Source organism: Portunus trituberculatus, chromosome 48 (genome assembly GCF_017591435.1).
Source record: "Portunus trituberculatus isolate SZX2019 chromosome 48, ASM1759143v1, whole genome shotgun sequence".
Lineage (NCBI taxonomy): Eukaryota > Metazoa > Arthropoda > Malacostraca > Decapoda > Portunidae > Portunus > Portunus trituberculatus.
The window spans coordinates 4,515,416-4,536,644 of NC_059302.1; the positions used below are offsets into that span (position 1 = coordinate 4,515,416).

At 36.0% G+C, this 21,229-nt stretch overlaps 1 protein-coding gene across 5 annotated transcripts in view; it reads right to left on the reverse strand.

The window, feature by feature from the left end:
* The window catches only part of LOC123498478 (CDK2-associated and cullin domain-containing protein 1-like), a 43,227-nt gene that overhangs the window by 11,969 nt on the left and 10,029 nt on the right, over nt 1–21,229 (reverse strand). For 3 of the 5 annotated variants that reach the window (XM_045245591.1, XM_045245589.1, XM_045245590.1), the window contains exons 3-7: nt 18,294–18,532; nt 17,832–17,927; nt 17,621–17,723; nt 17,201–17,316; nt 2,061–3,387 (exon numbers count right to left, since the gene is read on the reverse strand). In XM_045245591.1, coding sequence (XP_045101526.1) covers nt 3,223–3,387; nt 17,201–17,316; nt 17,621–17,723; nt 17,832–17,927; nt 18,294–18,532 — 719 coding nt within the window. In that variant the 3' untranslated portion in view covers nt 2,061–3,222. Of the gene's footprint in view, nt 1–2,060; nt 3,388–4,051; nt 4,097–17,200; nt 17,317–17,620; nt 17,724–17,831; nt 17,928–18,293; nt 18,533–21,229 lie in introns of those variants that run through there. The other 2 variants (XM_045245593.1, XM_045245592.1) reach the window with 2 other exon arrangements.

A 21,229-nucleotide genomic window follows, 5' to 3' on the forward strand; every position in this document is an offset into this window, starting at 1 on the left:
ATATATATATATATATATATATATATATATATATATATATATATATATATATATATATATATATATATATATATATATATATATATATATATATATATATATATATATATATATATATATATATATATATATATATATATATATATATATATATATATATATATATATATATATATATATATATATATATATATATATATATATATATATATATATATATATATATATATATATATATATATATATATATATATATATATATATATATATATATATATATATATATATATATATATATATATATATATATATATATATATATATATATATATATATATATATATATATATATATATATATATATATATATATATATATATATATATATATATATATATATATATATATATATATATATATATATATATATATATATATATATATATATATATATATATATATATATATATATATATATATATATATATATATGTATATATATATATATATATATATATATATATATATATATATATATATATATATATATATATATATATATATATATATATATATATATATATATATATATATATATATATATATATATATATATATATATATATATATATATATATATATATATATATATATATATATATATATATATATATATATATATATATATATATATATATATATATATATATATATATATATATATATATATATATATATATATATATATATATATATATATATATATATATATATATATATATATATATATATATATATATATATATATATATATATATATATATATATATATATATATATATATATATATATATATATATATATATATATATATATATATATATATATATATATATATATATATATATATATATATATATATATATATATATATATATATATATATATATATATATATATATATATATATATATATATATATATATATATATATATATATATATATATATATATATATATATATATATATATATATATATATATATATATATATATATATATATATATATATATATATATATATATATATATATATATATATATATATATATATATATATATATATATATATATATATATATATATATATATATATATATATATATATATATATATATATATATATATATATATATATATATATATATATATATATATATATATATCAGGTCTGGTATACAAGTCATTGAGTATGTTGCACAACTGACCTTTATGTTGTGTTGTGTAATAAAGATCAGTCCTCTTTTTTCTAGTAAAAAGAGGCTGAGATGTGAGGGAATGCTCATAAATACAGTGGTACTTCGAGATATGAGTTTAATTCATTCCGTAAAGGACCTCATATCTCAAAAAAACTAGTATCTCGAAACAATTTTTCCATGGAAATGCTTTGAAATGCCATTACTCCATTCTAGCCTTCCCAAAAAAGAGCATCCCAATTTTTTTTACATGTGAAAAAGTAGAAACAGATATTTACAAATAATAATTATTGTACAGAAATATAATAAAGCATAACAAAAGAGAATATAAATAGATAAACTACTCTAATAAAGTATATTAATCTCGGAGGTGTGCATTGCACAGGACGTTGCCTTTTTGCATCCCCACCCTCATTCGCGTCTGTCGATGAGCTGGAGTGTACAAATATAGCAACCCATAGAAGACTTGGTGCTCTATTATATAATAATCACAAAAAAAACTCGCTGATGATCATGTAATCATTATTCATGGAATAAATGAAGTTTTAAGTGAGAGAGAGAGAGAGAGAGAGAGAGAGAGAGAGAGAGAGAGAGAGAGAGAGAGAGAGAGAGAGAGAGAGAGAGAGAGAAAGAGAGAGAGAGAAGGGGGGGGGTAGAGGCCACACTGCCATCGCCACAGGTATGTTTCCCCCCTGTCCATGATAAGCGTCAGTGGAGTAGGTAGGCGGAGATAGGAGAAAATTTGTTGAGCCATTTCAGTTACGCACACTTGCATACTTTATCAATGCATAGAAATATATAAAATAACAGCACAAGTTTATTTAGTGGTCTTACTTTGGAGACAAGACACTTTCAGCTAACAGTAGTGAATGGCAGAGGAGGAGGAGGGAGGGGGAAAAGAAGGGATGCAGGTACCATTCACAGGTAAATATTTTACGTAAATTAAAACTACACTTTAAACAAAAAGAAGAAAAGTAAATAGTGTGAAAATTACGAAAGAACAATCACAGTGTATGAGATCCGCAGGAAATACGATGATACTAGCTCTACTAAGGCTGGACTGATGCACCAAGCTGCCGGCCTATAGCAACATCCCCAAGCATGACACATATTTCAAAATTTTGCTCGTATCTCAAAACAAAAAAAGGACCAAATTGTAGCTCCTATCTCAAAAACCTAGTATCTTAGATAGCTCATATCTCAAGGTACCACTGTATTAATTTCTTAGCACTGTCTTAGCTATCCAAATTTATATCAGAATATCATCTCAGCACAGAGAAATAAAAACAATGATGCATCTACATTTACATGATGGATAGTTACTGTTAGCAATATGCTGGGGTACCACAATAAAGGAAGTTCTATATACCAGTCTGAGATCTATATCAAAGCCAGGTAACCAAGACATGCCTTGCCTCACTGCAGGAGTAAAAATATAGAGGGTGTTCTTGGTCCCTTCACTCCATCCATTTCAGTTGCCTTTTAAGATGTGTAGAAAATACAGAGGCTTAAAATCTATCACTGGTGTGAGCAGCCATGCTGTCACCTTTACTTTTTGTTATCTCTATTCCACTTATATAATTTCAACTGATTACACCTTATTATATTCTTTACAAGTGTGACTTCTGCACACAACATACTTCAGGTATTGCTTAATCTCTACAGCTTTATCATTAGTATAATGTATAATGGTGAAGATGACAACAATGATAATGATGATCATGATCATGATCATTATGTTAATGATGAAATGATGATGGATGCAATGAAATTAGAGAATATCTGAAATGATTATTTAATTGTTATATATCTCCCATAAGGCAGTGTCAATATATATGAAAACTTAATCATCATCTATCAAATGCCTCATATAAAAGAAGAAATTGACCTAAACAACTTCAAAATTTTTAAGTATCCCATTGTTTCACATGACTATCCAATTTAGAAATCCTAAGTAGAAATGATGCTAACTGGGTGTTTCTTCATCTAAACACCTTTTTCTTCCTTGAGCATTTGAGGTGATCCAGAACTGGCGAAGTGTTGCCTGGAGTTCCCGAGTCTCATCTATGTAACTAGAAAGTTCATGTTCTCGCATTGCCGGAAGAACACCAGGAATGTAGCCAGCAAACACCTGTATAGAAATGGAAAACAAATCATATGCAACACAATCCTTACAGTGTTTACAATTTCCATAAGACAAGCCACATTCAACATAATTGCAACATTATCAGTCATTTCTACTAAACAAATCAAGTCCAAGAAAACTTGCATCATTAGTAAAATTCTATCTATTTATCTACATGCTTGACCACCAATCCCAGTGGCCACCACAAAGACCACAATACAAACACACACATGCAATGTCCACATTCTTAGCTCTGTTGGTCCCTGATGGAAAGGGATAGTCATTTTTTGCCAAGGGCAGAAAAAAAAAAAAAAAAAAAAAAAAAAGGCCCACTTGAGTGCTGGCTCTCTACAGAGAAATATGTCAGCCAAAATTAGGGAGCAAATGCCTTGATACCTCCCTCTTAAAAGAAGACGAGTTGTAGGAAGTCAGAAATACAGATGCAGGGAGGGAGTTCCAGAGTTTACCAGTGAAAGGTATGAATGATTGAGAGTACTGATTAACTCTTGCGTTAGAGTCCTATAAAGTCCTATAAAAAAAATGAAGTGCTGCACATAGAAAGGGAATCACATACTACCCTTGACCAAACTCAGTTTATTGCAAATAACATTATTTTTATTCTTCTTCTATCCGTGGTAGTGGATGCAAGGCCGACCCTAGCAAGTGCGGGGCCCAATGCAAAGTCTCAATCCGGGGGCCTATCAGTCCAGCATTCCTACAGGCCAAATAACAATTCTAATATAGTTATTAATACAGTATGTAAAGCCTCTTTTTGGGGGTTTTAACAATAAACTTCAAACTATTCAAACATGTGCCAATTGTAAATTAATACTGTTTCGTGAGATGTCAATTAAAGCATTTCAAAGTATTCAATCCAGTGGTCATAGTTGTGATGAAAAGTACATATTTCACAGACGTATCTTGCGTGATTTGGCAGATGCAAAGTCTATGAGTTTACTGTAATCCAACTGGCTTGCAACTTCATTTTCAATAGAGAGAATAGCAAGACCATTCAATCTCTCTTGACTCATAGTTTATCTCAAGTACGTTTTAATCAACTTCAACTTTGAGAAACTCCTCTCACCAGAGGCTACAGTAACTGGGATGGTGAGAAGAATTCTCAGAGCTGTCCAGAAATTTGGAAAGTCAACAGCACTTTTCATGTCATGCAGGAAACTAAGGACTTTTAAAGGCTGAGACATTATTTCAGGAGCTAGGAATGTTTTGAGAGTATCCATCCTCCTCCATCCCTGCATACAAGCTAAAATTTCCCTTTTCAACCTAGAACTTCCTTATTTCTTACATTTAGGAATTAAGATCATACAAAACACTAAATTATTTACACATATTCAAGGTCAAAACATGAAATTATCTATTCACATTCAGGGGCAAAAAATGTAAAAGCTAATATTTCTCTCCATAATTTTCCCTTTTTAGCAATTTTTCTTCCGTCACAGTCAAAATTTCTCTAAAACAAAGAAATTTCCCTGCATCTGGCACCTCTGGTGAGACAAATGGAACGTTCTGGTGGCCCAGGCCCTACTATATCACGTCATTCACGTGTGCGGGGCCCCGAAGTGAGGATACTGGAGAGCTGCAGCTGCACAGGATATGCTTAATTGGGGCCCCGCACCAGCACACAAACTTGGTGGTGGTCAAACTATGCGTGGCCCTGAAGTGAAGATACTAGGGCTACTGCAAGGATATGCTCAATTGGGGCCCCGCACCAGCACACAAACTTGTTGGTCAAACTGTGCGTGGCCCTGAAGTGAGGATACTGGGGCTGCTGCAAGGATATGCTCAATTGAGTGTTCAAGAAAGACAGTAATTGTCCGTTAATATTAGTGGAAAAATCCCCATGAACAGCGGGGATTGAATTTGCACTCGTCTTTTTACGCACCAGTCCTGCTTTGGGAGCGCGGGGCCCTTTGAAGTGCAGGGCCCAATGCAGCTGCATCTGTTGCATCAGCCTAGGGCTAGCCCTGAGTGGATGTGACTCCTTAACACTGCTAGAAGGTGAATAGTCCCAACAAAAAAAAAAGTTGTTTCCTTGCTCTTATTGACATTTCTCGTAAAGGGCCAGGGAGCATAGGCACAAAAAAATGTAAGGTAGGGAGTGGATGATGAGATGACATCGAGCCAAGCTAACCAACAGCCAATCAGTAGAAAATTTGGAGCAGTGCTTACCCAACAGCCAATGAGCTGGCTGGCAAAGGAACAACTCAGACAAGAGTCCATTTACAAAACACGTTTTGTGATATCGTGCTATCCTTCTGTGATGTTACCAGTTTTTTGCATATATAAAAAGATATATATCACTTCATAGATTAAAACTTGAAAATATAGTGCAGAATGTCTGGTCTTCATTCTGACGAAAGAATTCTTGTGCCTGGCTCATCAGGAGTGACTGATGCAGCTAAAGAATGAACATGATAGACTATTCACAGAAGAAAAAGTTTGGGACAGACATTGATCGAGTGTGTTAATGCCAACACCTGCTGAAACCACGCCCCTAACTCATTGGTGGCATTTGATTTAACATTATATCCCCGTCTTCAGTTTCATGTTTGCTTGGTTCTTTAGGTGTAGTGCCAAACTCGAGGATTGTGAGCTTGCAGTATTGAAAATACTGAAAAATGCTTATTTGTTCTAGCCTGTTAAAAAGTTTACTAATTCCTCCCAACTTAAATCCCTTATCTCAAAATACATACCTTTAGATTGATGGTTGTATTGCAGTTTCAGTAAATAATGTTTTTTGTAAGGACAAAAACACTGGAAAAACATTTTATTGAAAAGAAAAAAAATAATAATATTAAGCGTTTCATGTGGGGTTCCAACCACTGATGCAGTGTTGAAGGGCATTGTGAAATATTGTGCAATGAAAGGAAACAACAGAAAGTGCTGATTGTGCAAAAAGCATCCTGTAATATTGCATTGGATGGGGATAGGGAAATACTCAGATGACTAGAGTAGCCAGAGGTTAATTACAATTAGTAAGTACATATGTACACAACAGGAAACGATATGAGTTACCACTAAAAAATACTTTGTTTTCTATCATATGACATTCTCAGCCATTACAATGCAACGTGATGTCCTTCCATACCTTTCCTTCAACTTTTAGAGAGTGAAATATTATGAGAAGGTAAGGCAGTATATATATATATATATATATATATATATATATATATATATATATATATATATATATATATATATATATATATATATATATATATATATATATATATATATATATATATATATATATATATATATATATATATATATATATATATATATATATATATATATATATATATATATATATATATATATATATATATATATATATATATATATATATATATATATATATATATATATATATATATATATATATATATATATATATATATATATATATATACAGTAAGGTCCCGGGTTACGTCGGTCTCGAGTTACGTCAAACTCGCACTTACGAGTTTAAAAAATTGAAAATTTATAAATCGTAAAGCGCGGGGTTTATTGTTATTGTTGGCCGCCAGGCGTCACTAGTGGTTATCCACCACACCGCCCACCACCTCATGCTCGAATAAAATAACACTCTACGTACCTCAGTTCCACCACACCGTCGCCCCTGGCAAGAGTGTTCCTACATCTGCATTTGCTGACTATCTTAGTATCTTGCTCAATGGCACCAAAAAGAAAACTCCTGAGTGATAGCAGTGATGCTAAGAAAAGGAAAACCATTACGCTACAAGAAAAAGTGGACATAATTAAAAGACATGAGAAGGGAGGCAGCAGCTGTGTGTAAGGGAGTGAAGAAGAAAATGGGAAGCCCGTTACCATGACAACGGGGAGGTTGACGACCTTGAGGGCTCACGCACCTATCACAACAATAACAACTCCGGAGCCTTCGCCTGGGCCACACGACACTCGCAGCTCACTTGCACCGTCTGCGCTTGTCTGCTGATCCCTATTGCCCTTTCCTATTGCATTTCCTGCCCGCTGCCCACGCTTCTACTCCCACCGCACTGCACTCGCTCCCAGCTGTCTGCCCTGGGCGTCACAACATTCGACCTGCCCACCCTCCTGGCGGCCTCAGGCGTCCACCCCTCTGGCAACATGCAGTCCTTCGTTCGGCCCTAATCAACAACAAAAACAAGCTTGTGTTTCATATTCCTACATACTTGTAAATAATATAACAATATAACCTTTTACTTATATAACACTTCTACTCCTACCGCACTCCACAAAGCTCCCAGCTGTCCGCCCTGGGCGTCACAACATTCGACCTGCCCACCCTCCTGGCGGCCTCAGGCCGCCCCTCTCGGCAACCTGCAGTCCTTCGCGTTCACGGCCCTAATCAATATATTCCTACATAGTTGTAAATAATATACCAATATAACAATATAACCTTTTACTTACCTGAATAACCATAAAAAATTATTGGTTGAAAACTCGATAATATGCTTTGAAAGTACAAAAACTCGAGTTACGTACAAAATCGACTTACGTCATGTTTCAGGAACGTAACTCTGACGTAACTCGGGACCTTACTGTATATATATATATATATATATATATATATATATATATATATATATATATATATATATATATATATATATATATATACACACACACACACACACACACACACACACACACACACACATATATACAAATACATGGGGAACTAAGGAACATAAGAATATGCAAAGAGAGTTGATTAAGTGCTTAGATGACATGATAAAAAGAGATGGAAGAATACTATTAGTAGCAGACTAACTGTAAAAGAATAAACTGGAAAAAGATGGAAGTAGTGGGTAATGCTGGACAATGGAGCAAGGAAGTGTTACAGTTGACTATGGTAAATACAATAGATCAGTGGGTGGAAGAGTCAACAAGGTAGAGGGGGGAAGAAAAACCATCGTTGCTTGACCTAGTATTGACAAAGAAGCCAGAGCCCCCTCCCATCATACAATACCTTAGTCTAATGGGATGAAGTGATCATGTGACACTAGAGTTGGAAATGCATGAAGAGGATGGGATAAGATACAGAGATGACTACAAAAAAGAGAAATTAAATTATGCATGAGCAGATTTTGAAAAATTAAGAAAATTTTTTGCTGATATTAAAATGGGGAAACATTATGAATGAAAGGACAATACAAGGAAATACAAAATATTCCTATAGAAATATGTGCTTCCCCTCAGTAGAGATACTGGACAGTATTGAGGAGAGTCACGCTGCCAGACTTGCTGGGAACCACAACCAGTAGAGAGCTCTGTCATGTAAGACTAGAGTTCTCCTGAGGAGAGACAAGGAGAGCTTTGTCAGGGGTTTTGCTGAGGATGTAGAGTGTCATTTAAATGCTAATGACTTCTGACCTACCTATCGAGCCCTGAAGAAACACTGCTCAAGTTTACATCTCAGGCGAGCGCTATCCGAACAGCAGATGGCCGCCTCGTATTGGACGCAGATGGGCAGATGGCTCGTTGGGCTGAGTACTTTGAGCAGCTGTTCACGGTGGATCCTCCAAACGGATAGCTCCAAACTGCAGGGTTACAGATGCTGGATGCTGATCCACCCATTGATGAAACTGCAACCTCCATTGATGATGTCAAAGAGGCTGTGGCAAAGTTGAGGGGTGGAAAGGCAGCTAGCATCTGTAACATCAGTGCGGAGCTGCTCAAAGCGAGGGTGAGGCCATGATCTGTCGGTTGCATGCTGTCTTGACTGCTGTATGGCATTTAGATTTTATTTCCCCTTGACTGGGAAAAAAGATAGGTCATCCCTATCTGGAAGCTTGCATGTGTCACCACTGTCTCCCGAGAGGCGAACACCTCTCTCTGCTAAAAGGATATGATTGAGTGGAATGGATGGACATATAAAAGGACCCAAATAAACCTGCTGTAAGTAAGCAAGTGACTGCAGATACGCATCAACAGCAAATGGGCATGCAACTTGTCTGGTACACTGAGCAGTGTTATACCACGGTAGTTGTTGCTGTCCTGATGGTCTCCTTTCCCCCTCCAGATAGGGATGACCAACCTCCTTTCTCCAATCAGGGGGAATGGTACCTGAATGCCATACAGCAGTCAAGACAGCATGTTAGCTCCCTTTCCACCTCTCAACTTTGCCACAGCCTCTTTGACATCATCAATGGAGGGTACAGTTTTGTCAATGGGTGGATCAGCATCCGGCATCTGTAACCATGAAGTTTGGAGCTGTCCACTTGGAGGATCCAGCATGAACAGCTGCTCAAAGTACTCAGCCCAATGAGCCATCTGCCCATCTGCATCCGATACAGGGTGACCATCTGCTGTTCAAATAGCGCTCGCCTGAGATGTAGACTTGGAGCGGAATTTCTTGAGGGCTCAATAGGTAGGTTGAAGGTCATTAGTATTTAAATGACACTCTACATCCTCAGTGAGACCCCTGACATACCTCTCCTTGTCTCTTCTCAGGAGAGGTCTAGTCCTACATGACAGAGCCCTGTACTTAGCAGTAACTCACATCTTTTCCCACTATGTACAGGTAAATCTTGATTTATGTGTGTCTAATTTATGCCTATAATTCACCAAGATGGCCCCAAAACGTCCTTCATCTTTTTTTGCATGTAGGGTTATTTTTGATAAGTGGATTGCTGATAAAGTAGAAAAGCTCAGAGGAAGATGGTGACTGACTGTGGTGTGAGTGGTGAAGGCAGTGACGCAGTGAGTGTTGTGTTTACGTATTCTTTGTTTTGTTGTTTTCTCGTATTATTTTTTGCTTTCTCTTATTATTTCTTGCTTTTCCCTTTACTTTAAATACACGTCTAGTACATAGAATGGTAAATAATAAAAAACATGTTAATTTAACCAAATAAATAGAGTATTTTGTACATTTTTTTTTTTTTACCACATCCCGCCCCCTATTATCTATTGTTTCTTATGAGAATTACATGTTTGTTTTACGCGAATTTTGATATACACGATGACTCTTGGAACGCATTTATCACGTAAATCGAGAGTTACCTATACTTCCCAATGACAATCAACATTTGGCAACTGTACTCATCTGAATTATCTCCCCTTTCCCTTGTAATGCCAGATTACAGGATGCTTTTTGCAGTCAGTACTTTCTTTTGCTTTCTTTCAGCTTAGATAATTGTTTATTTTGCATGTACAACATTTCATGATGCTTTTAAGCACAGCACCAGAGGCTGGAGCTCTGCACGAAATGCTAATATTTTTATAATTTTTTTTTCTCCTTTTCAATTAAGTGTTTTTTTCATATTTTTGTCTTTACAAAAGCAATATTCACTGAAACTGCAACACAACCATCAATCTAAAGGTATGTATTTTATGATGAAGGAGTAAAGTGGTGAGGGGTGGGAGTCAGCATTTTAACGGGTCAAAAGAAATAAGCATTTTTTCAATATTTTCAATACTGCGAGTTTTACAATCCTATCATTAGAACATGTGTACCTTATGTATGTACCAATGATAATCAAAATCAGACAACTGTATTTCATCTCATTTCCCTCCCTACAATACCACTTTACACAATGTTTTTTGTTCTATCAACACACTTTCTGTTGTTCTTCCAGTTTGATCAACCTGTCCTTGTTTATTTTTTCATGCATTTCACTTAGCAATGCCACTGAACACTCCTTTACAAGTTGGAGCCCTGGATTACTCACAAGCAGTGCATCATATATATGAGGTAACATCCCAAGCAGTGTTGCCAGCATCACTCAGACCCAAGTAAATTATGATGGTACATCATTTCTTTTGTAATTTTAATATCAAGAAAGTTTTTTTTTTTCTTTATGTTATGTCCTATAATGCCTGTAGATATACTTGATGAGTATGGGAAGCGCTGTTCAGCTCCATCCATTAGTGGCGCAGGCAATTTTATTCATAGTGGTACCCATACTAAAGCCCATACCATTACCCAAGCGTATCTTTTGTCTAACCAACTAGAATCTGGGTATCATGGTGACATGTAGGTAACTTTAAACGACTTGACAAATGGCAAAGTATCAAGGCAGTACGTGGTGAAATTTGCACCTACATGTGGACGTCTGCTTGATCCCATGCTCATCACCTTATCCACTACGCCACTTAACCCGTTCAATACTGAGACACATTTCTACCTTGATTTTTTAGCATGATCAGACAATTTTATTAGCATTAGGAAGGGCTTATGGAGGTCAGAAAATTCATGGCCAAAGTTTTCACTATTTTAGTCCCCCACATAAGTTTCTGAAGCTGTATAAAAACACCAAATAGTAAGCAGAACAAATATGAAAACATGTAATGGTACTGAAAGGGTTAACAGTGGAATGTTGGCACTTTGTCAATATTGCAACAAAGAAACATGGGTGGAGAAGGCTTCTGCCATGGGAAAAGGCAGAAATGAGTGGCAGTGAGCCCAATGCAATGCATGCGATAGAATGTAGCAGCAGCTATAAACTCACTGCTTCAGGTGGCCAAAACATTAGCCATCAGTGGGTATGACATTGTCATTGCTACAGATACGGAAGAGCTCATTAGAATCTTGAGGCAGCACGCTGATGGTAGGTAAACGCAACTGATACTTATCAAAGCAGTGCAAAACTTATGATAATAATGCACAAAACTTGAGATCATAACAATTTAGAACTAAATGCCAAAACTCAAGAATTGTGAGACTTGGTTAGCGTGAAATTTGAGAAGGGGGTGTACCTTCATGAACAATACCATATTTTCCGGACTATAAGATGACTCCGTGCATAAGATGACCCCCAATTTTTGAGGGGAAAATCTAGATTTTGAGCTATTAATGGTGTATAAGACAACCTCCTAAATTGTGGAGGGAGCCGCTGCTCACACGGTTGGCTGAAGGGCTCTGGGAAGCCATAATATGGTCACTCCCTCACCACCGCTGCTGCCAGTTTCAAAATACAGCCACACTAAACTTGCCATTCTAGGTGTGGGGTGTGAACTTCACCCGATTCCCCCCACTACTGCCACTTCTCCATAAATCACGAGCTTGCTTTCATTCTCAAACCCCACTTCATCTCTTCTATTCTCTGTCTGTCTTTCTTTCTCTCCCTCAGTTTCTATGCAAATTGGTGAAATTATTTTTGAGATTATTTCTGAAATAATTTCAACTTTTGTTCCACATCACCAATGAAGCAAAAATTCAAGGTATGTTTTATGAATAAAGGTCATCCTCCATCCTAACCATGGCATATGAGCGGGAGAGTGCAACCTTGCCAATACCTCTACTTGACCTGACTCGCCAGTCTATACAGAAAACATATCCTGATTATTACCTCAAACAAAAGTATGCTGGAGAATGGTATAATGAAAAGACTGGCTCCTACCTTTTCATGATGATTTGATATTATAGTGTGATAAGGTGTGATGGATACGATTAGCTAGCTTGACATAAACAGTATTTTATCAACATTATGGTTTCTGTTAACATAATCGGCAATTGATGATCATTAATATGGCATGGCTGGGTGCATTGACAGAGGACACTGTCAGTAAACATTCAACAGTTGTAGAGAGAAAAGGCCTCTCTTTGATGCAGCCAATAAATTGCATGTGTGTGTGTGTGTGTGTGTATTTACCTAATTGTATTTACCTAATTGTAACATACAGGAAAGGAGCTATGCTCGTACTGTCCCGTCTCCATATCTACTAATGTCCAGCTTTTTCTTAAAATCATGAATATTCCTTGCGTTGACCACTTCCACGTCTAAACTATTCCATGCTTCCACCCTTCTATGAGGGAAGCTATATTTTTTCACATCTCTCCTATAAGTGGCCATTTTAGTTTTTCCCATGCCCTCTCGACATTCTTTCATTCCACATACACAGATCTTCCCTATCCATTTTTCCATGCCAATCATCACTCTGTATATTGCTATCAGGTCTCCCCTTTCTCTTCTGTTTTCCAGGGTCGGAAGTTGCATTCTGTTCAGTCTGTCTTCATAAGTCAAATCTCTTAAGTCAGGCACCATTTTTGTTGCAGCCCTCTGTACTTTCTCTAGTTTCCTTATGTGTTTCTTTAAGTTCGGAGCCCACTGTATTGTTGCATATTCAAGCCTTGGTCTTATCATTGCAGTAATTATTTTCTTCATCATTTCTTCATCTAAATATACTGAACGCCACTCTTATGTTCCTCAATAAGTTCAATACTTCTCCAATTATTTTGTTTATATGTCTCTCTGGCGATAGGTCATTGGTAATTGTCACCCCAAGGTCTTTTTCTTCATGACTGGTTTTATGTCTTCATTTCCTATCTTGTACATACTCCTGATTCTTCTTTCACTCTTGCCAAACTCTAATTTCTTGCATTTTGTCGTGTTGAACTCCATTTGCCATGTACAGCTCCATTTCCATATTCTGTCCAAGTCTTCCTGGAGTAGTTCGCAATCTTTGTCACATCTCACTTTTCTTAACAATTTTGCATCGTCTGCAAATAGGCTCACATAACTGGACACCCCATCCACCATGTCATTTATGTAGACCGCAAACATTACTGGTGCCAACACTGATCCCTGTGGAACTCCACTCTCCACCAAGCCCCATTCTGATGGTCTGTCCTTAATTATTGTTCTCATTTCTCTTCCTACCAAAAGTCTTCCATCCATTTTAGTAAACTGCCATGCACTCCTCCTACCATTTCAAGTTTCCAGATCAGTCTCCGGTGTGGTACCTTATCAAAGGCCTTTTTTAAATCCAGATATATTCCATCAGCCCAACCATCTCTTTCCTGTATTACATCTATCACCCTCGAATAGTAACATATCAGGTTTGTCGTGCATGAACGCCCTTTTCTAAAACCAAATTGACACTCACAAAGTATGTCATTTTTCTCCAAGAAGTCTGTCCATCTATTCTTCACCACCCTCTCACACATCTTAGCTACCACACTTGTAAGTGACACTGGTCTATAGTTCAATGGGTCTCTCTTGTTACCTGATTTATAAATTGGGACAATGTTAGCTCTTTTCCAGTCTTGGGGCACTACACCTTCCCTTAATGAGGCATCAATTACTTCACAAACTTTTTCTGCCAGTTGCTCCTGCATTCTCTTAAAATCCATCCTGATACCCCATCAGGTCCCACAGCTTTTCTCACTTCTAAACTCCCCATCATATTCTTGATCTCCTCCACAGTTACTTGAAACTCCTTCATAATCCCTTTCTGTTCCATTACCAGTGGTTTGTCAAAAGCAGTCTCCTTTGTGAATACCTTCCGAAAGCATCCATTCATAGCCTCTGCCATTTCCCTGGGATCCTCACTGCAAACTCCATTTACTTCTAAACTTTCAATACTTTCTCTATTTTTGATGTTGTTGTTCACATGTCTGTAAAAAAGCCTTGGTTGGTCTTTACATTTATCAATTATATCCTTTTCTTGTTTCTTTCTTTCTTCTCTTCTAATCAACACATATTCATTTCTTGCTCTTTTGTAACTTTCCCACTGCTTAATCCGTCTTTTCCTTCTCCACCTCTTCCATGCATCCTCTTTTCTTGTTCTAGCCTTTTCACATCTATCGTTAAACCAGTCCTGCTTTCCAACTTCTCTATGTTGTCTTATTGGTACAAATTTTTCTCACCTTCTTTGTATATTTTTATAAATTCCTTCCACTTTTCATTTGCTCCTTAGCACTCTTGAATTTCATCCAATTTGTCTCTTGAAAGAATTTCTTTAGGTTTCCAAAATCTGTCTTGGCATAATTCCATCTTCCCACTTTATATTCTTCATTTCTTCTAGATTTCTCTTCATCTATCACCTTGAACTCCAAAACTGCATGATCACTCTTTGCTAAAGGGCACTCCACCCTCATCTCCTCAATGACCATTGGCTCTGTACTAAAGACCAAGTCCAGTCTTGACGATGCTCCCTCTCCTCCAAACCTAGTATCTTCTTTGACCCACTGAGTTAACACATTTTCCATTGCCAGTGTCAATAGTGTATTTCCCATGTTGTCTCTGATCCTCCATTGACCAGTCCTCCCAACACACCTCTTTACAATTAAAATCTCCCATCATTATAGTTCGTTCACAGCCACCCAACATTTCTTCCAGACATGTTCCTGTATCTCTTATCATTTCTTCATATTCCTGTACTGACCATGCATTTGTCTTAGGTGGTACGTACACCACTATGTAGTGCCTCTTTTTTCCTTCATTAGTTTCTGCTCTGATCTTTAGCACTTCTGCCTTTCCCATACCTTCTTTCACTTGATCCACCTTTATATCTTTTTTAACCAGCAACATCACTCCTCCTCCCATCTTACCTACTCTATTTCTTTTCCAAACATTATATTTCCCTTCTCCAACCATCATCAGGTCTTCTCCCTCTCTCAGTTTTGTTTCAGTGTGTGTGTGTGTGTGTGTGTGTGTGTGTGTGTGTGTGTGTGTGTGTGTGTGTGTGTGTGTGTGTGTGTGTGTGTGTGTGTGTGTGTGTGTTTCACTGTTTGATCTGCTGCAGTCTCTGACGAGACAGCCAGACGTTACCCTACAGAACGAGCTCAGAGCTCATTATTTCCAATCTTCGGATGGGCCTGGGACCAGGCACACACCACACACCAGGACAACAAGGTCACAACTCCTCGATTTACATCCCGTACCTACTCACTGCTAGGTGAACAGGGGCTACACTGAGGAGACACACCCAAATATCTCCACCCGGCCGGGGAATCGAACAGTCCTCTGGCTTGTGAAGCCAGCGCTCTAACCACTGAGCTACTTGTGTGTGTGTGTGTGTGTGTGTGTGTGTGTGTGTGTGTGTGTGTGTGTGTGTGTGTGTGTGTGTGTATATATATATATATATATATATATATATATATATATATATATATATATATATATATATATATATATATATATATATATATATATATATATATATATATATATATATATATATATATATATATATATATATATATATATATATATATATATATATATATATATATATATATATATATATATATATATATGCATGTGTGCTGCAACATGAATTCCATGGTACCGCGGCTCTTAATGTTCACCACGGGGTTAAAGGGTTGTGTTTTATGTTCAGTATATAAGACGACCCCTTGATTTAGAAGCCTAAAAAATTGACAAAAAAGACTTGTCTTATAGTCAGTAAAATACAGTAGCTGTGATAATCTTCATCATTATTGTGTAAGTATACAAGTAAAGTTTATTACGTTTCTATCTGAAATGCTCAAATATCAAACTATAGTTTTGTCCAAAAATGGATTAAAACATTGACACCACAAAAAGAAATCACTGAATTGCACTCATTATAAGCTTCATTAAAAAAGAAAAGAAAAAAAGAAAAAGAAGCTAAAAAAATAACAGAATTACATGTTTTTGTAGATTGCCATATTTGACACTGTTTTATGACTTTTTTTGTGTGTGTTTATGTCACATGATTTCCTTTCTATATGTGGTACCTCAAATAATGTCTAACACAATCTTTACAGTGTTTGTCAAGTTCTGAATACAAGACCCATGAAGCTTATTGTATATCTAAGGATCTACATAAACATGCTTTTAAGAACTGCAGCCATTAGGTTAAGAAAAGTCAGCTTGGACACATTTATATTCTACGTAATCAATGGACTAAGCAAATATGAAGACATATTTAAAGATTCCTACAAATAAGTATTAAAATGTGACCTTATCTACCTGGATTGTTCAAATGTTTTATGACTTGTACATAAACCTATCAGACAGTGTGGGAGATATAAGACAGTATCTCTCCAGTGCCTAATGATAGCCACATAAAAAAATATTCAACATACCTGTGGATATTTTTGGGAGTAATTTGGATCAAGCTTGTGAAGATTTTTTATGACAGAAGCCATGACTTGTGGTGCAACAGAGAATGGCTTGGTTTCAGTTGTTTGCTTCACTATGGCTGAAAATAAAGCATTATTTGTAACTAATTCTCTGGAAGTATTAAAGCATGGTGAAACTCAAAACCCTGCTGCTGCACTAGATATAAATTCATTCAGCATCTTTACATGAAGGCAGATCTAAAAATGGTTACAAACATCATACAATTCATTAAGTTTTAAATATTTTTTTGTTAATCTCTAATTCCCACAAGGAAGACAATGTTCAAGTATCTGGACATTATATTTTACAGTTTGTAATGAACTAGGAATGTCCAGCCATTCAACAATAAAAGGGAAGAAAGACAAAATGCTTCAATTCCTTACCTACTAGCTTATCAATAATAGGATCAATGACAGTCCTGCAAAATAGACTCTGCAATTCTGTTCGAAGATTTGAGGACAGTTTGGCAGAAACATACACCTTATTCTGGAAGATAAAATGTTATCAAATATCCAGTAAGACTAATAGACAAAATTCTATGAGCACTAGAAACAAAATGAAAATCATATGGTTGTTCACTTATCAATGACTTACCAAATATGTAAAAACTGGAATAATTCCATCTAAACTGTACATGGCACGATGAATAACATAGAAACAATGGTCAATCAGTTGACTTTCATCTTCATTCTGCAAAACAATAAGTTATATTAATGCAGAGTCCACCAATATAAAACTTTTACTACAACAAACTCATAAAGGCAGGATTCAAGTATATGAATAAGAAAATAAATTATAGAAAGTACACAATTACAGCTGATCTATTTACTATTTTTCTTACTACAGTGTTTTCTGAGGTTGTTAATTCATTAGTACACTGCAATTCATATGAGATATGACTTTAGTATACTGACAAATTATAAATAAATTTCTGACTATGTCACAATGAAGATCTTGTTCTAATTAATACAAAATAATGGCAGAATAACTTTTCTAACAGAAAGTACTAGTTAATTTCCATACTATACAAAAATTCAACTTTACACTAAGTTTTACCTGCAACTGTATAGCAACTCTGACAAAATGTCTCTCAATGTGGGACATAAGATCATTATAGAGTGCCTCCGAGTGTTGCTGACAGACACACTTGTATGCAGCCGAATACATGGGTTCAAATTCAATGACTGGTCCCAAGTGGTGTGGAGGAGGAGGGCCCTCAAGCAGCTTGTCAATAGCAACACGGAGCTGAGGCCAATAAGTGTTGCAGTAATCCTCACTTGTCATATTTGTGAGTGCTGTAGTTTGTGAATTTTGAATTAGTATTTCCAATAATAGGCAACAAACATAATAAAATATATGAATAAAAATACTAAGAAATAAAGTTATTACAACACATGCACACACACACACACACACACACACACACACACACACACACACACACACACAATGTATAAGTTAGTAAATCATATGGAAAAGATATAGACAAGACCTGGTATCAATCATTGAGGATAGAGATAGACGAACAAGAGGACACTCCAAGAAGATTATGAAAAGTCAGTGTTTAAAGCACACACACACACACACACACACACACACACACACACACACACACACACACACACACACACACACACACACACACAAACACACACACACACACACACACACGGGACATCGTCGATGGCGGAGGTGGTCGCTGAGCTCCAGAGCAATCATCTATAATTCTACAGTTACCTAAGAGTAACCAAGGTGGGAAAGGAGCTGGTAATGTTTGTCCCGTCTCCATATAGTCATGTTAACTGTTGATTAGCAAAATAATGTCCAGTGAAGGTAAATATAAACTGTAGCCTGCGTTTGAGCCATCAGCTGGTTTGTTTACGTCTGCGCAACATGGCGGCCGTGAACTCGAAAGAGGAATCAGACTTCACAGGGTTTCAAGGAATAATGGAGAAGAGCACTTATGTGAAGAAAATTCTGGAGTTAGAAGGTAAAATTGAAAAACTGTTTGAAAAGTATGAGGGCCTGGAAACGAGTTATGACAATGTAAAAGAGACTGTGCCGATATGAAGAAGGAAAATGCAGCACTGAAAGAGGAAGTTAAGCTAATTAAAGTGAATTGCGAAAAATGTGGAGAATCTCTAGGAAAAGTGATGGAGAAGCAGGCTGAATGGAAAAAAGTCAGGAAGTGGAAAGAAAGGAGGTAAATTACAAAGTTGCAAGTCTGGAAAAGGAAATCAAAGAGTCAGGGAGAAAACTTTGGGCCTTGCTGAAATTATAGATCAACAGATCATAGAAGAGAAGATAGCTGAGAAAGTGGTGAAGGTTATTAAGTCAAATGAGACATTGGTGAGGGAAACTGTAGACAAAAGAGATGTGTGGTGATATTTGGTGTGGAGGAGGATAAGACACCGAGTAAAATGGAGAGAGAAAAACATAAAAAGGTGATAAATAATATCATTAATGTGGTGCAAGAGGAGGAAAAGACCTAGTACAAGAAATAGAGGACTTCCATAGAATTGGAAAGTTCACAAGAGAAGGTATGAGGCCAATAAGAATCAAACTTAAGTCACAAAAGGATGTAGATGAATTGGTGGAGAAGTCATGGAGGCTAGCCCAGCAGGAAACAACAAGGAAGATTTGGTTGAGAAGAGATCTCGGTGAAAAGGAAAGAGAAATGTTAAATGAGTTGAGAAAGGAGGCTTTGAAAAAAATGAAGAGAGGACAGAAGAAGAGAAGAAAGAGTTTTTCTGGAGAATCTTGGATATGAGACTGAGGAAGTGGTTCATAACCCAGAAAAGTACAGCAAGAAAGGACTAAAGAAACTTACATATGAGCGAAATGTAATGTATTCCAACATAAATGGAGTGATATCGGGATTTTAGAACTCAACGATTACTTGAGGGACAAGAACCCAGATATTGTGGGTCTTACTGAAACAAAACTGAGAGAGGAGAAGACCTGATGAAGGTTGGAGAAGGGAAATATAACGTTTGGAAAAGAAATAGAGTAGGTAAGATGGGAGGAGGAGTGATGTTGCTGGTTAAAAAAGATATAAAGGTGGATCAAGTGAAAAAGGTATGGGAAAGGCAGAAGTGCTAAAGATCAGAGCAGAAACTAATGAAGGAAAAAGAGGCACTACATAGTGGTGTACGTACCACCTAAGACAAATGCATGGTCAGTACAGGAATATGAAGAAATGATAAGTGATACAGGAACATGTCTGGAAGAAATGTTGGGTGGCTGTGAACGAACTATAATGATGGGAGATTTTAATTGTAAAGAGGTGTGTTGGGAGGACTGGTCAATGGAAGGATCAGAGACAACATGGGAAATACACTATTGACACTGGCAATGGAAAATGTGTTAACTCAGTGGGTCAAAGAAGATACTAGGTTTGGAGGAGAGGGAGCATCGTCAAGACTGGACTTGGTCTTTAGTACAGAGCCAATGGTCATTGAGGAGATGAGGGTGGAGTGCCCTTTAGCAAAGAGTGATCATGCAGTTTTGGAGTTCAAGGTGATAGACGAAGAGAAATCTAGAAGAAATGAAGAATATAAAGTGGGAAGATGGAATTATGCCAAGACAGATTTTGGAAACCTAAAGAAATTCTTTCAAGAGACAAATTGGATGAAATTCAAGAGTGCTAAGGAGCAAATGAAAAGTGGAAGGAATTTATAAAAATATACAAAGAAGGTGAGAAAAATTTGTACCAATAAGACAACATAGAGAAGTTGGAAAGCAGGACTGGTTTAACGATAGATGTGAAAAGGCTAGAACAAGAAAAGAGGATGCATGGAAGAGGTGGAGAAGGAAAAGACGGATTAAGCAGTGGGAAAGTTACAAAAGAGCAAGAAATGAATATGTGTTGATTAGAAGAGAAGAAAGAAAGAAACAAGAAAAGGATATAATTGATAAATGTAAAGACCAACCAAGGCTTTTTTACAGACATGTGAACAACAACATCAAAAATAGAGAAAGTATTGAAAGTT